Genomic DNA, 14,660 nt, shown 5'->3' with positions numbered 1-14,660 from the left:
AAAAACATGGTGAGGATGTGCAGGAAAAGGAACCCTCGAGCACTGTTGGTGGGAAGGCAAACTGGTGCAGCCACTCTGGAAGAGAGTATACAGGTTCCTCAACAAATTAAAAATAGAAATGTGAACTGGTAATTCCACTACTGGGATTTTACCCAAAGACTATGAAAACACTAATTTGAAAAGATATATGCACTCCTATGTTTACTGCAGCATATTTACAATAGCCAAATTATGTGAATAAGCCAAGTATCTATCGATGGATGAACGGATAAAGATGAGATATATATACATGATGGAATATTATTCGGCCATAAAAAAGAATGAAATCTTAACCACTTGCAACAACAGGGATGGATCTAGAGAATATAATGCAAAGCAAAATAAGTCAGAGAAAAACGAATACCATGATTTAACTCATATGTGGAATTTAAGAAATAAAACAAGCAAAAGAAACAGAGAGAGAGACAAACTGAGAAACAGACTCTTAACTACAGAGAACATACTGCTGGCCACCAGAGGGGAAGTCAATGGGGCAGAGGGGAAACTGCTAATGGAGACTAAGGAGGGCACTGGTCATGATGAGCACTGATGATATGTGGAACTGCTGAATCGCTATACCAGGCCAGGCTGCCCCTACACGGCTTTCAGCCCCTCAGACCCAAGGCAGCCCTGGCCCAACCCGAGGCCCCCAGGACCAGCCCCTCTTTTGCTCTTCCCTCAGCAACCATCAGCCCCATCCTTCCAGGTGCGCTGGGCAAATTTCAAGGGCGAGAAAAAATGCAGGAACATTTAAAATTCTAAATATTAAAAATGTATATAACTTATTACTAAATACAGTTGTTATTAAGAAATAGATACTAACTATTCTGTATTCCTGAACCATGCAGAGGTTAAGGGCGCCAACTGCTCCCTGCAGTGGAAAATCCACCTCTGACTTCTGCCTCTCTAAAACCTTACCTAGTAACAGCCTACCACTGCCTGGAAGCCTCGGTGATAACAGTCAGTTAACACATACTTTGCATGTTCCCTGTGTCATATGCTGCATTTTTACAATGACGTCAGCCAGAGAAGACAAAGTCTTACTACACTGACGTTCTACAGGGGAACATAAAACAGGACGAGTAATGAAGACATAGCCTGTTCTCAAACAAAAAGACTCAATAATGTAAAAATGTCGATTACCTCTAATGTAAAACATAAATTTAATGTATTTCAATGAAGATTTCAACAGAATTTTACATGGAAAATTTTTCCAGAAAAGCTGGGGGGTCGGTGGGCAGGGGACAGGGAGATAAACCACTAGTCCACCACGTGCGAAAACGTGTTATAATAAAGTGCTGGTAAACAAAATAGCCTAGTCCTGGCAAACAAATAAAACAAAGCGTTTAATACCTGTGAGTAAACAGAACAGAAAAGGAAAAAAAAACACAGCGACATACACAAAGCCAATCAGAACCCAACATATGTCAGATAAAACAACGCAACAAAGCGAGAGTGGCCAAGCAGCGGGCCAGGGCCTCGGTGGGCGTCCAGGGTGGGTCAGGTGCCACCGAGAGCCTGGCAGTAGGAAAACTGGTACTCTCTCTGGGGCCAATACGGCAATACCCGTCACAGTTACACACACTGCACCCTCTGACCCAGTAACTCCTGTCCCGGGAATTCATCCAACAGATATTCATACACATTTTCCAAGAAACACACACAGCGTATTCATTGCAGCATCATCGGTGACGGCAGCAGACCAGAAACCACCTAATTACACTCCCCACGAGGGCCCTGGTTAGTGACGCTACACCCACCAGGTGGAATACTTGAAGGCAGTCAGGAGAAAACCTGGCAACAGAGTCACCTGGAAAGCTCCTGAAAATCGCAACACATGCTTCCCCCCCACCTTTCCCACCAAGGGCAATTCAATCAGATCAGTAGGAGTGGGTCCAGGAGTCAGCTTTTAAAGCCCCAAATACAAGTGATTTCAAGGACAAGCTGGGGAGCGGGGAGGGCTACACGACAGCAGGGCTGTGGGCTGTGTAGTGGAACACTGCCCTCCCCGCCAAAGGCAAACCCAGGTTCTGCTCATCTCCAACGCAGCCCCAGCTCGGGCGGGTCCTTACCTGCGTGACGTGGGGGCCGTGAGGACACAACAGAGCCCCCAAGCGAGAAGAGTGCCTGGCAGCAGGGAGACCCCAGCACGCTTGCAGGTGAAACAGAAAGTCCACACGCAGCACAGCATATGTGATGAGGGACACAACACAGACATATGTATACATGTAAACGTAAAAAATAAAAGTTGTAGAGAACATGCGCATTTCACAAAAGAAAGTATGGACAATGGTTCCTATTAGGGAGAACTCATTTCCACTACACACTCTTGTAACTTTCCAAAATGTTCACCCAAAACGTAACTGCCAATTTACTTCACCCTATAACAATCAGTTAGCGGGAAACAACATACCAACAACCTGTTTGCTATTTTTAGGTGCACTCTATGCCCAACATGGGGCTTGAACCCATGACCCCGAGATCAAGAGCTAAGTTCTCCACCAACTGACCCAGCTGAGTGCCCTCTTTTTTTTTTTTTTTTTTAACAAATCAACTGTGAGAAAATAAAATAAGTAGGTCAGCTACAAATGGTATGTGGCTGGAGCCTTATTTACAGATTTAAACAAATCTTTATTATTAAAGTAGGGCATAGAAGAAAGCTGGAAATTTAAACGCTAGTTGAAAATATTGACAGGGGCACCTGGGTGGCTCAGTCGGTTAAGCGGCCGACTTCAGCTCAGGTCATGATCTCGCGGTCCGTGAGTTCGAGCCCAGCGTCGGGCTCTGTGCTGACAGCTCAGAGCCTGGAGCCTGTTTCAGATTCTGTGTCTCCCTCTCTCTGACCCTCCCCTGTTCATGCTCTGTCTCTCCCTGTCTCAAAAATAAATAAAACGGTAAAAAAAAAATTTAAAAAAAAAACCAAACTATTCTAAAAAAAAAAAAAAGAAAATATTGACAGATGAAGTGGAATTTGCTTTTTGTTGTTTTCATTTATTTTGTGAGCAAGAGCACGCGCGCCAGCAGGGGAGGGGCAAGGGAGGAGAGAGAGAGAATCCTGAGCAGGCTCCAAGCTCAGCACAGAGCCCAATGCGGAGCTCAATCCCCCGACTGCAAGATCACAACCTGAGCTGAGATCAAAAGAATTGGACACATAAGGGACTGAGATACCCAGGTGCCCCAGAATTTGTTTTAAAATGACTCCACAGGGGGCCGTGTCAGGTGCCGAGGCTGGTGGCCGGCAACAAGTGTGTGTGGGTTCCTTATGACACGCTGTCTGCTCTCCTCCGTGTTTAAATTCTACCTGATGCGTTTTTGGCAAGGTGCATATATTTCCTTTTCAATGAAAAAAAAGAGCAGCTAGCATAAAACGTTACATTCTTTAATGTTCTAGAAATATGTTTAACTACAAGCTGGTTGTTTTACTTCTGAAAAGTATTTCTCAGATCTGGTAATAGCTGCTTTTTTTCTTTTTTCTTTTTTTTTTTCTTTTTTTTTTTTTTTAATTTATTTTTGAGAGAGAGAGAGAGAGACAGAGCACAGGCAGGGGAGGAGCAGAGAGAGAGGGAGACACAGAATCCGAAGCAGGCTCCAGGCTCTGAGCTGTCAGCACAGAGCCTGACACAGGGCTTGAACTCACAAGGTGTGAGATCATGACCTGAACCGAAGTCTGGCGCTCAACTGACTGAGCCACCCAAGTGCCCCAGCTACTTTTTTCTTAACACAGCAAAGCAAACACATCCAAGTTCAGGCCTTGGAGAGCACCAAATACTTAAGGCTTCGAGTCCCCTAACCCTAACCCTAACCCTGCCTTCTAACCACAAGGTTTTAAGCAAATCTTCGGCACTTACATCCCAATCCCTCTATCTGTAAAAATCAGCAGACTTCCAGGGGGACGAGCTCCCCGGGTTTCCACACGCCTCCCCACAACACACAGATGCGCTCCCCCCTGGCCTCCACCCCACAGGCCAGGATGCAAGGTCACTTTTCCCACACAGTTTCAGTACCCAACGCACTCAGTACAAGTCAGTGTTCTAAGATGTACAGGCCAACCTCTTCTAAAGATGAAGCCTGTAAGCTACAAATTAACTGCAAAACAAAGACAAAACTGCAGCTTCTAGAAAGAAAAAAAGTACTCGTAACCAACAACCTGAATCAGACTCTCTGGATTTGGAGAACTCATACCCTGTGGAGGGCACGTGAGGGGGGCTCGGAGAAGGGGCAGTTTCAGAGCAAATGGTTGGAGGGCGACAGCAGCGTCCACCCCAGATGGGCCGGAGAGAGAGACGGGTGGCTCATGTGAGAGAAGGAATACTGTTCGCAGAAGCTCGTGCCCGCTCACTATGTGCGGGGATCCGCGTTCAGCAGGTGTGATGCAGCCAACGGGGCGGCTACACGGGGTGGTGTTGTGGGGTGGTGTTGTGGGGTGGTGTTCTGGCATGTCCATGTGACTCTGGCAAGGGGCCTCCTGCCACGGGCACCCGGAGAGGCCAGGGCCAACAGACAAAGGACCTGTTTAGAGACAAAGCCAAGAAGCCAGCTCATCAGGAGTGGATGCCCCGGCAGGAAGCAGCACCCCTAGGGCACAGGACCACGGGAGACACGCTATGAAACCGAGTCAGTACACCTGTCGGGCTCAGCTCACATGTCCAGCAGGCTGCTGCCCCAATGCTGAAACACGGCGGAACCACCAGCGTTGAGTGGACCGTGAGATGAGGACAGACGGCCAGGAGGCTCTGCTGAGTGTGGGCGTGGACGGGAGCACGGAGGAATAGGGGGCTGCGCCCAGGTCTGGGGGCAGCCAAACCAGGACAGAAACAAAGCAACTGCCAAGAGTGCCGCTAGGAAACCTGAAAGCTCTCCTCCAAATGACTCCGTCCCCATCCCAGGAAGCACCTGGATCTGTCCCACAGCAGGACACAAGGGCCATGCCACCAAAACCAGGGACCGCAGCAAGCAGCTGTCCAACGCACCACACTCTTCCAGGAGACCCCCTCCCCCCCACCCCCCGCCACTCAGTGGAGTGCTTCCTGCGCAGGGAAGGATGGCCTGGATGCTCCCGGGGCACACACCACCCTCAACATGGGCAGCCTGGGAGCACCCTGTCCCTCATCCAGGCACAGCTCTAAGGGCAGAGACACTATTTCCAAGTGATCATTTACTCCCTGATAATTATTCCTTTATTTTCTTCTCTTTTAAAGAGTTCTGTTTGTGACTTCTAAAGGCAAAAGCCAGACAAGGCACAGCCTCTGCGGATTCCACTAGGCTCGCCAGCAGCAGCCAATGCAACCATCACTGCATTACCTACAGCGCCACCTGCTGGCCAAGAGGGGGGCTGCAGGAGACCCCAGACCCGGAATGCAAGAGGGGGGAGACCCCCAGAGCTCCGAGAGGGGCCTCAGAGGCCTTTGATGCTACTGGAATTCAGCCCCTGTCCTTTCACAGCACCAGTGATGCGGGCGGCATTTCTGAAAGCTGCCCAGCACCCCGGGAGTCCTCCGAGCCCAGGGCACAGGGCCACGCACGGGGCAAACGCCAGGACTCGGGCAGTACCTCCTCCAGTCTTTACTGTGGACGCTCCTTGCAGACACAGACATGTTCTCAATGCTAAGCTGCTGTGTGCACAGGGACATCTGCGCGCCCAAACGTCCTCTCTCCGCTAAAGAACAAAACTAAGCACTTTAAGCAGCGGGGAGGGGCATTCCTGAACTTCACTGGAAAAGTCCTGACAATGACAGCAGGGCAGCATCGAGAATGAAATTCACAGCCACGGGAAAATTAGATCCAATTCAAGTTTCCCTCAAATAACCCCGCATTCACCAAAAAAACCCCATATGTGTGGCTTTAAGATAAAAATCAGTATGCAATTACAGACAAATAAAAACATAGACTGCAAAAATTGGGGGGAAGAAAACAGACCCATGGAGACACCTGGCTGGCTCAGTTGGTTAAGCATCTGACTTCGGCTCAGGTCATGATCTCACAGCTTGTGTGTCGGGCTCTGTGCTGACAGCTCAGAGCCTGGAGCCTGCTTTGGATTCTGGTCTCCCTCTCTCTCTGCCCCTCCCCTTCTCATGCTCTGCCTCTCTTTCTCAAAAATAAACAAACATTAAAAAAAATTTAAAAAAAGAACAGACCCGTGGTTGGCATAGGTCCAGATGGGGGACTGGGTGGGACCCTGTCTGAAGCACGATGGCGCTCACAAGACCGCACCTGCAGAAGTCAGTAACTACTGCCAACGAGCAAACTGTGCTGCGGGGTGAACTACATCACAGCAAGACAAAACATCCCTCTACCATCCACAACCAATAGCTGATGACAAACATACACACGTAAGACACAAAGATATAGGTTTTCACTCTCTTACTTGGTTTTTCCCTGGTGCCTATGCCGAATCTGTTTAATTCAGTAAGTGTATATGTGACTTTCCTGTCCAACGAGAGAAGGGAGAGTCTCCCGTCATCACTGCCAATCCGGGCAGGACTGCCAGCACACGGGTGGCAAACAGGAGGAGCAGAAATCAGCCAGCTCAGACCCAGAGTGCAGGTGACTTGCTTGTGAACAGACGGCCCACACTGGGCAGGGCCCCTGTGTCATTACACTACTCAGCACAACCCCAGAGAGCTACAGTTTATAGGACAAGCGATCTTGAGCACTGACCGGAAGGACGTGGGGTGCCACTAACGGCAGAACCGGGAAAGGGTGGCTTTCCATTCCTTCCCCAGGACTGCCACAGCCCTGCGGCTCCGCTCCAATGAGAGACGTGGGAGCCACAACTTCTGATCCGCTCACGGAAAGCCAGTTAGGACCTGAAGGCAAAGAAGGTGCCCATCCTTGGAAGGGTTGGTCCTGCGGCACGAGGCCAAGGATCCTGGAACACACCCCAGTCTTCACTCTGTACCTACACTGGTGCGCAACTCGCACAACTCAGGCTGATTCCAGCCCAGAATACAACTTGTAGGTTCGAGAACAGAAAAATAGGGTCTCAACATGTGAATGAAGCAGCCATTCGAACCCTAACCCACAAATTAAAAACAAATCCCCTCTTTTAAAAAAGCTTTTTGAATTATTTTTAAAAATGAGATAAAAAATTTAGTAAAACAAAACGTATGCTCATTGTAGGAAACTTAGAAGATACGGTAAGGGGGGAAAGATGATAATAAAAACCCAAACCACCACTCTCTGATAACCAGGACTCACCATTTATCCCCTCGAAGGCTGTGTTCTCTGCGTGCGTATAACTTCACGGTTTTCAAATTCGGCATCACACTGAAAACTGCTTTTCTCACATAACATCATACAACAGGAGTATCTGTGTGCAGCAGGGTTCATCCACAAAGACACGACCAGTAGCACGCCATGCAGACACTCGGAGAGTCCCGCGAGGAACGGGCTCATGTAGCTGTGGTGGCTGGCAGGCCACAAGCGGGCTCTCTGGGAATGGGGCAAAGCTGTTCCACGGTGTGAATGTCTCCTGCTTCAGGGAAGCCTCTGCCCTGCTTCCAGTGCGCTTCACCTCACTGATAAGACCCACTCAGGTCACCAAGGATGATGTCCCTCACCTGGAGTCCAGTGGTTACGGGCGCCGGTGACCTCCACAGAATGCCCCACAGCGACCCCTGGGATGGGGCCCACCAGGCCACCACGTAAAACGGGCCATCACAACACCCACATTGGTCACCTTTTTTAAGACAGTCTATAAACATGAGTAACTCTGTACGCTCAGTCTTCCGTCTGATACCCAAACATTTTATGCAAAGACCACAGGAAGTAGGCAGCTACACACACAAAAACTCAGAAAACTGCCCAGGGTCCCTCTGAGTCTTTGCCAAACAGTCAACTGGCCCCACATGAGCGCAACCCCAACAGGGAGGGAACACAGCTTCTGGGAAACAGGCACCCCTGGAGTGCAATCCCGACAGGGACTGAGATAGCCCTGGAATAAGAGATGCTCTAGACACACCCCCAACAAAGCTGAAAAACATGCTTCTGAAAAATCATACTAATCTGTGATAAATAACTGTGAGGACAGGGGTGGCTGGGTAGCTCGGTTAATGGTCCTGGACTCTGTTTCAGCTCAGGTCACAATCTCATGGTTCGTGGGATGGAGCCCTGAGTTAGAGCCTTGCATCAGAGCCTGCTTGGGATTCTTTCCTTATCTCTCTCTCAAGTAAATAAACCTAAAAAAAAAAAAAAAAAATGAGAACAAAACTTGGCACTCTTTAAAGGAAGAAAACAAAATCCAGAGATGCAGCTACATAACATCAACAATGTCAGGCATCCAGTAAAAAATTACCAGATATGTCAAGAAGCGGGAAAATGTAATCCCAAATCAGGAGAAAGCAATAGCAAACAGCCAATAACAAACCAAGAAATCAGAGATGATGGAATTGGCAGATAAAGGCTTTACACAGCTATCATGTTTATGAGATATGAAATGTGTTTAGAGAAAAACAATGAAGGTAGAGATCGAGGCCATAAAAAAGAATGAATAGGAATTTGGAGAGCTGGAAAATAAAAAGCGTGCTGATGAATTTAACTGAAGGTTAGACACTAAAAAGGAGAAACGAGTAAATGTGAAGACAGGGAGTTAGACACTGTTCCAAAGGAGGCACTAAGGATCTCAGAAGGGTGTAAATGCAACAGAGGCAGAAGGCAGCTGAGAAACCCCCAGGGTACAAACACGGAGAACACCACACCGCAGGAGTCTGTAATCAGATCCTGAAACTAGTGATAAATATCTTAAAAGCACCTGGGAGAGGGGACCCACCAAGGGGAACAGAGAATACTCACTCACTTCTCATCACAAGACAACAAAATAATGAAACGACATTCTTTAAAACACTGAAGAAAAAAAGTTATCTAGAATTCTACAGACCACAGAGGTATTCTCAGAAATCAGCATCAAAGAAAGACATTTGCAAACCAATAAAAGCTGACGGAATTCATCTCCAGCAGATTTGCACTACAGGAAACGTTAGAGGAGGAAGGAAACGGCCAGACCTGGTGACTCTCTGCCAAGACCCCTCCACTTCCAGGCCCCATTTTGCCCCCTTTTCTTTTTTTTTTTTAATTTTTTGAGTGCTTATTATTGAGAGACCGTCAGAAATAGAGCACGAGCATGGGAGGGGCAGAGAAAGGAGGAGACACAGAATCCGAAGCAGGCTCCAGGCTCCGAGCTGTCAGCACAGAGCCCAACGCAGGGCTCGAACCCACAAACCGCAAGACCATGACCTGAGCTGAAGTCAGATGCTTAACCGACTGAGCCACCCAGGCACCCCCCATCTTGCCCCTTTCTGACCCAAGATCCACCTGCAAGAACTGCTCGTCTTCATCAACAGGCTTGCCCCGACAACTGCTGACCGTGAGCCCCCCTACCTAGTACGGCTGTCATGACCCCGTAGTCTCGCCCACCTAATCTCATGGAACGAACCCTCCCTACCCTACATTTTGTGTCGCCGCAGGCTGTCTGCTTTGCTTGTCACCGTTACCGAAGAGCTCCATTCACAGACCCTCTCACTTGCAGCAGAGAGTGCGACGAGAGGGAAGAGCATGGAGCAGTTATGGGGGAGAAGGGACAGAGGTGGAGAGCGGACTGTGCTAGAAGAGAGGAGGCCAGAAGCAGCCATTGCCACCACCTCGCTTGCACACAAGGAGGTGCCAGATCTTCACACGGTGTAGCACTGTTCAGTGCCAGGAAATAGAGCCCCTGGAAAGGGAGGAGAGTATGGCCCCAGGCGCGGGGGGATTCCAGCATGGCTACACACAGGCTGCAAGACCCCAGGCTCAAGTGACAGTCACAGAGGACTTCGAGGCAGGTGCTGCATTATCACCTCTGCTCCACAGGGGAGAAGGCTGACACACAGGTTGGCTACTTGCCAACCACCCCACTCACGACATGGCCATCTCCCAGGGGACTCCAGGTACACAGTGGGCACATGTCCCCACGGCACCAAGACACAGCCTCCACACAGGCGGGTTGAATCTGGGAGCCTGGTGCTCTCATTCCGGCTCTAGCTCTCAACCGGCTGCACAAGTGGGGTGGATCACGGCCCCGCCTTATGGGGAGGACAAGAGGATGAGGACAGAAGCAGATTGGCCTCCTGCCCCACATGGGCACACTACTGGGACGCACCGCAGCTTGGGACCTAAGGTGGAGAGTCGGTGTGGTACCAAGCAGGAACCAGGGACGACCATGCCACCCACCGGATGTTGAGCAAAAAAGAAACCGCAAAGGAGGAATTCTTACCTGGGAAGGGCTGGTGGCCCTTTCGCAGCCTCCGTGGCACCTGCACACGCTCCTGCAGGCTCTGCCTCCACCGAGCTGGGGGCCACCGCCGGCTCAGCGTCCCGGGGTCCCAGTGGTCCTGGAGGCCCGGGGTCTGTGCTGGGGCCGACCTCCACCTCCTGCCCCGCGGCCGGCACTGGCTCCTGCTCGGCTGCGGCCACCGCGGCCTCCTCCACCTCCTTCCTCCTGGCCTTCTCCTCCAGCTCCTTCCTCCTCTTCTCGTCATCCTGGCGCGCCATGTGCTCAAAGGCTGTGAACACCTACAATCGAACAGCAAACTGGCCGTGAGTTTCCCGACCAGTACTGGGCCACACATGCCATGCAAAGGTGGTCAAACGTGGTAAGTAGAGAATGGAAAACTAGTAGACCACAGACGTGCTCCCCCTGGCAAAACGCAAACGCACTCCAACTTCACCAGGAGCTGCCGTGAAGGAATCTCTAACAGGAGTTCCAAATGCGCAGAAGGGAAACCAGGTAAGCCAACGCTCATGGCACCTATGCGCCCACCGGCCAACTTCTGGGTCTAAAGGACACGTAACTAAATGGTCTCACCTGTCCTTAGTTCTTTTTACAGCCCCCGGTGAGACCTGCTTGCCACGGGAAGAAGACACCGTCCTGGTAGCAAGAGCTATAAAGACGCCAACAATTCAGACTCGAGAAGAGAAAACAGGAAATCAAGTTGAACCCACTCAGTACAGCAGAGTCACCAGACAGCTGCCGTCTTCCCACAATGCACAGGTGGAAGGGGTGTGGCTCTTAAAAAACGTGGGAATTTCATCCCCCAGATAACCACGCCGTGTCTACAACGAACAAGGAACACAAAAAATCCAAGTAACAGCTCCTACCCTCTACGAACTCAACATTCTGGTATGAGGACCAGCCCCTACTCTTGTCTGGGACAGTCACACCCACACAAGCGCTGGGACTCTCCACACAAAGAGCACACAAGAAACATGGCATTTCATATGCACCTTTCAAGGGTGCACAAAACTTCCAACATGGCTAGCACAGACCCGTCCACGACAGCGCCACCGGGAGAGACCGTGAGGAACCGCTGCGGTACCTCACCGTGGGCGCACAGATGCTCGCTGCAGGTCCCAGAAATCTAGGAAGTTCCTTGGAAGGAAGGGGCTCGGGTAGACCTTGAAGAAAAGGAACGTGTTACCCTGGGGGCTACAAGGGGCAAGACCAGAGCTCCGAGGGGTGGGGCCATGGGGGGGAGGGGGTTGCTCCTCTGGCAACTGGAGGCGGGAAGACTGGGAGAGCCTCCCTGGGAGGTTGGAGGGGCCCAGCTAGCAGCCCTGCTCCCCACAGGTCCACACAGAAGCCTCAGTTGTAGCTGCCACGACCTGGGAGCAACCAGAATGTCCCTCAGCAGGTGAATGGATACCACATGGCGGTCTGTCCAGACAGTGGAGTATTACTCAGCACTAAGAAGAAATGAGCTATGGAGCCGTAAAGAGATGAGAAGGAAACTTAAATCATATCACCAAGTGAAAGATACCAATCAAAAAAGCCCATACATGTTCTGTAGGATTCCAACTCTATGACATTCTGGAAAAGACAAAACCACAGGACAGTAAAAAGTTCAGTGGTTGCCACGAACGAGGCAGGAGGGAGAAATGAGTGGAACATGGCAGATTTTCCTGGCATGAAAAATACTGTGTGACAGACACCAGTTAAACACTTGTCCCTACCTCATAAAATGACATCACTAAGACTGAACCCTAAAGCCAACTATGGTTTGGGTAGTCTGACACGAAACACAGGTGCATCAACTGTACCACAGGCACCATCTGGTGGGGATGCAGGTAACAGGGGAGGCTGAGGGGACAGGAGGTACATGGGAAACCTCTGTACTTTCCCCTTCAATTTGCCTTGAACCTAAAACTGCTCTTGAAGAATGGTCAGAAGCAGGTCGGAGTCCCTTTCCAAAGGACAGGAATGCAGACATACGTTAAATAATCATGTTCCACGTTCCATGTGCTGAGCAGGAAGACAAAACAAAAGGTCTCTAACTAACTACTGAACTATGCCAAATGCTTTCAGATTCCCCAAAACCTTCCCGAAGATGCTGTGAGGAAGACAGCACTGACATTACCAACATGAGGAAACACTAAGCTCAGAGGAGGTAAGTGTCTTGTCTGAGTCCTGCAAGCGAAAGAGGAAAACAAAAATATTACAAGAACACTGACATCAAAAGGCCACGTCGGCAGAAAGAAGCAAAACCCTAAAGCTGAAACAAGGCAACAATTCCAGACCCATTTCTACTCCTTCAGAGAACCTGAGCCTGACAACATTTCACACCCGTGCTTGCAACACCTGACTTCACCCTCACAGCCATACAGCCCCGGACACCCGAGACCCTCATCCTAACTTCACAAAAAAAAGGAACAGCAAGGACTCTGTCTCCTCACCCCCCGGGACCTCCCCGGCCCCTGGGCCTGGTACTCCTCGCTGCATCCACCACCTCTGCTGACTCAGCCCCCTACCTCCTCTAACCTGCCACCCGCCTCCCCTGTCCTTGGCTCCGGTCGTTACAGACCCAGGCGCCTGCTGTACGACCACAGCACCATGGAGCTGGAGGAGAGGTCTGTGACCTCCAATCCACTTCTCTACTGACAGAGAGGAGACGACCCTCCCAGCAGGTCTGGTGAGGACAAGTGGGGAGGCTCTCCTGATTCTGGGGCAAGAGACCTTCTACTAAGCAGGCTTCTCAAACTGGACCCAAGAAAAGCAAAAAGTATCAAATGAATGAAGTGTCACTGTAAACTATTTTGTTCTTAAAACACATAAAAGGGACATCTGGGTGGCTCAGTCAGTTGAGTGTCTGACTCTTGATCTTGGCTCAGGTCATGACCTCAGGGTTCGTGGGATGGAGCCCCACATAGGGCTCTGTGCTGACAGCGCAGAGTCGGCTTGGGATTCTCTCCCTCTCTCCCTCTCACACGCATGCTAAGTAAATAAACAAACAAACAAAAAATACACTAAAATATCACGGCAAGGAATACAACTTGCACATGCATCTTTCCTGCTGAAGGTCATCCCTCAAGCTCTGCACCCAGGCTGGCCAAGCCCCTAGAATTAGGAGAAAAAATCGTGCATCACACCAACAGTCCAACCTCAATATATCAGGACACTTTCAAGTTCCAGAATGGAGCACCCCAGCACTCCCATCCGAGCCCTGCTTGCCTATGTTCAGGACAGACTCCAACCACCCACCTGAGGTGGGTCTCTTGCCCACCTCAGGAAGGGGTCTCTTGCCATCAAGTCAGGTGCAGGGAAGAAAACCCCTAAGAGGCAAACGAGCAGGGATGGGGGGTCAGGAGGACACAACACCAGGAAGGAACACCGTGCCACAGCAAGTTACTCAGTGGGACTCAGCATCTTAATGTCCCACCCACAACGGAACTCCCGTCCAACACTGAACTCACGAGTCTCCTGCCAAATGCCTCTGTGGCCAGAACAGTCCCCCCAGGATTCACCCCCACCCACCCAACAAAATGCCCTGGGAACATCTGCTTCTTCAGAGTCCCTCAGGCATTGCTGACTGCTGGGAACAAACTGCAGAAACACCGCTCCTCTTAACCATCACTAGGAAGTGTCCCCTGGGTACTGCCCTGCCCACTTCCTCCCCTCCCTTACTGCTGCTCAGGCAGCCTCCTGCTTCTCCCATCCCTTCACTGGGGACACCCCTCAAAATGCTGCCCTCCACCTTCGGCTCTTCTCTTCCCCTCAAACCACTCTGGTTCCTCCATTCCGTGGTTCCAGAGCCTGCCAGCAGGGACTCCTGTCTGCAATCTCAATCCTAACTTGTCTGAAACTAAGCTTTTCCCCCTAAACTCAGGGGACAGTTCAATTAGTGCATGATTATTCCAAGTTTGAAACCATGGGTCATTTGTGACTCCTCCCTCCCCACCTCCTCTTCCTTACACTGCTCACCAGGTACGGACATACTTCATCCCTGTTACTAGAAAAATGAATTCCCTCTGCCCATTCGTGTGTGAGACAAGGGCAAAGACCCACCTTTCAGAATATTGGTACTAAACAAGGTTAACACCCAGCACGCTAACCAGTACATACCCGCTGCTCAGTAAGTGTTCCTTTCTCCTCCACATCTTTTCTGCAAGCTACTGTCACGCCAAACAACAGTCTTCCCGCTCTACTATGTTAAGATCTGGACCCATAAAGATGAAGTTCCGAGTTCCAGCTCTACAGTAAGTTCCATCCAATCACCTAACCTTGCCGAAGTGGCACCCTCATCTCACATAAAATTCAACCCTGTTTCCCTGGGGCTTGCATGAAAGTGATAAGCCACCCTTAGGAGTCTGCCAGA

At 50.3% G+C, this 14,660-nt stretch overlaps 1 protein-coding gene across 4 annotated transcripts in view; it reads right to left on the bottom strand.

The window, feature by feature from the left end:
• Nucleotides 1-14,660, bottom strand: part of NUDCD3 (NudC domain containing 3) — a 62,197-nt gene that overhangs the window by 46,087 nt on the left and 1,450 nt on the right. For all 4 annotated transcript variants that reach the window (XR_008296951.1, XM_027046049.2, XM_027046048.2 and 1 more), the window contains exon 2: nt 10,286-10,584. Coding sequence is in view for 3 of the 4 variants with exons in the window: in XM_027046049.2 (XP_026901850.1) it covers nt 10,286-10,584 (299 nt within the window). In the remaining variant the exon portion in view is untranslated. The remainder of the gene's footprint in view (nt 1-10,285; nt 10,585-14,660) is intronic.

This window comes from Acinonyx jubatus, chromosome A2, assembly GCF_027475565.1.
Source record: "Acinonyx jubatus isolate Ajub_Pintada_27869175 chromosome A2, VMU_Ajub_asm_v1.0, whole genome shotgun sequence".
In the NCBI taxonomy this organism is placed as follows: domain Eukaryota; kingdom Metazoa; phylum Chordata; class Mammalia; order Carnivora; family Felidae; genus Acinonyx; species Acinonyx jubatus.
This window is presented reverse-complemented; position numbering and strand designations above follow the sequence as displayed.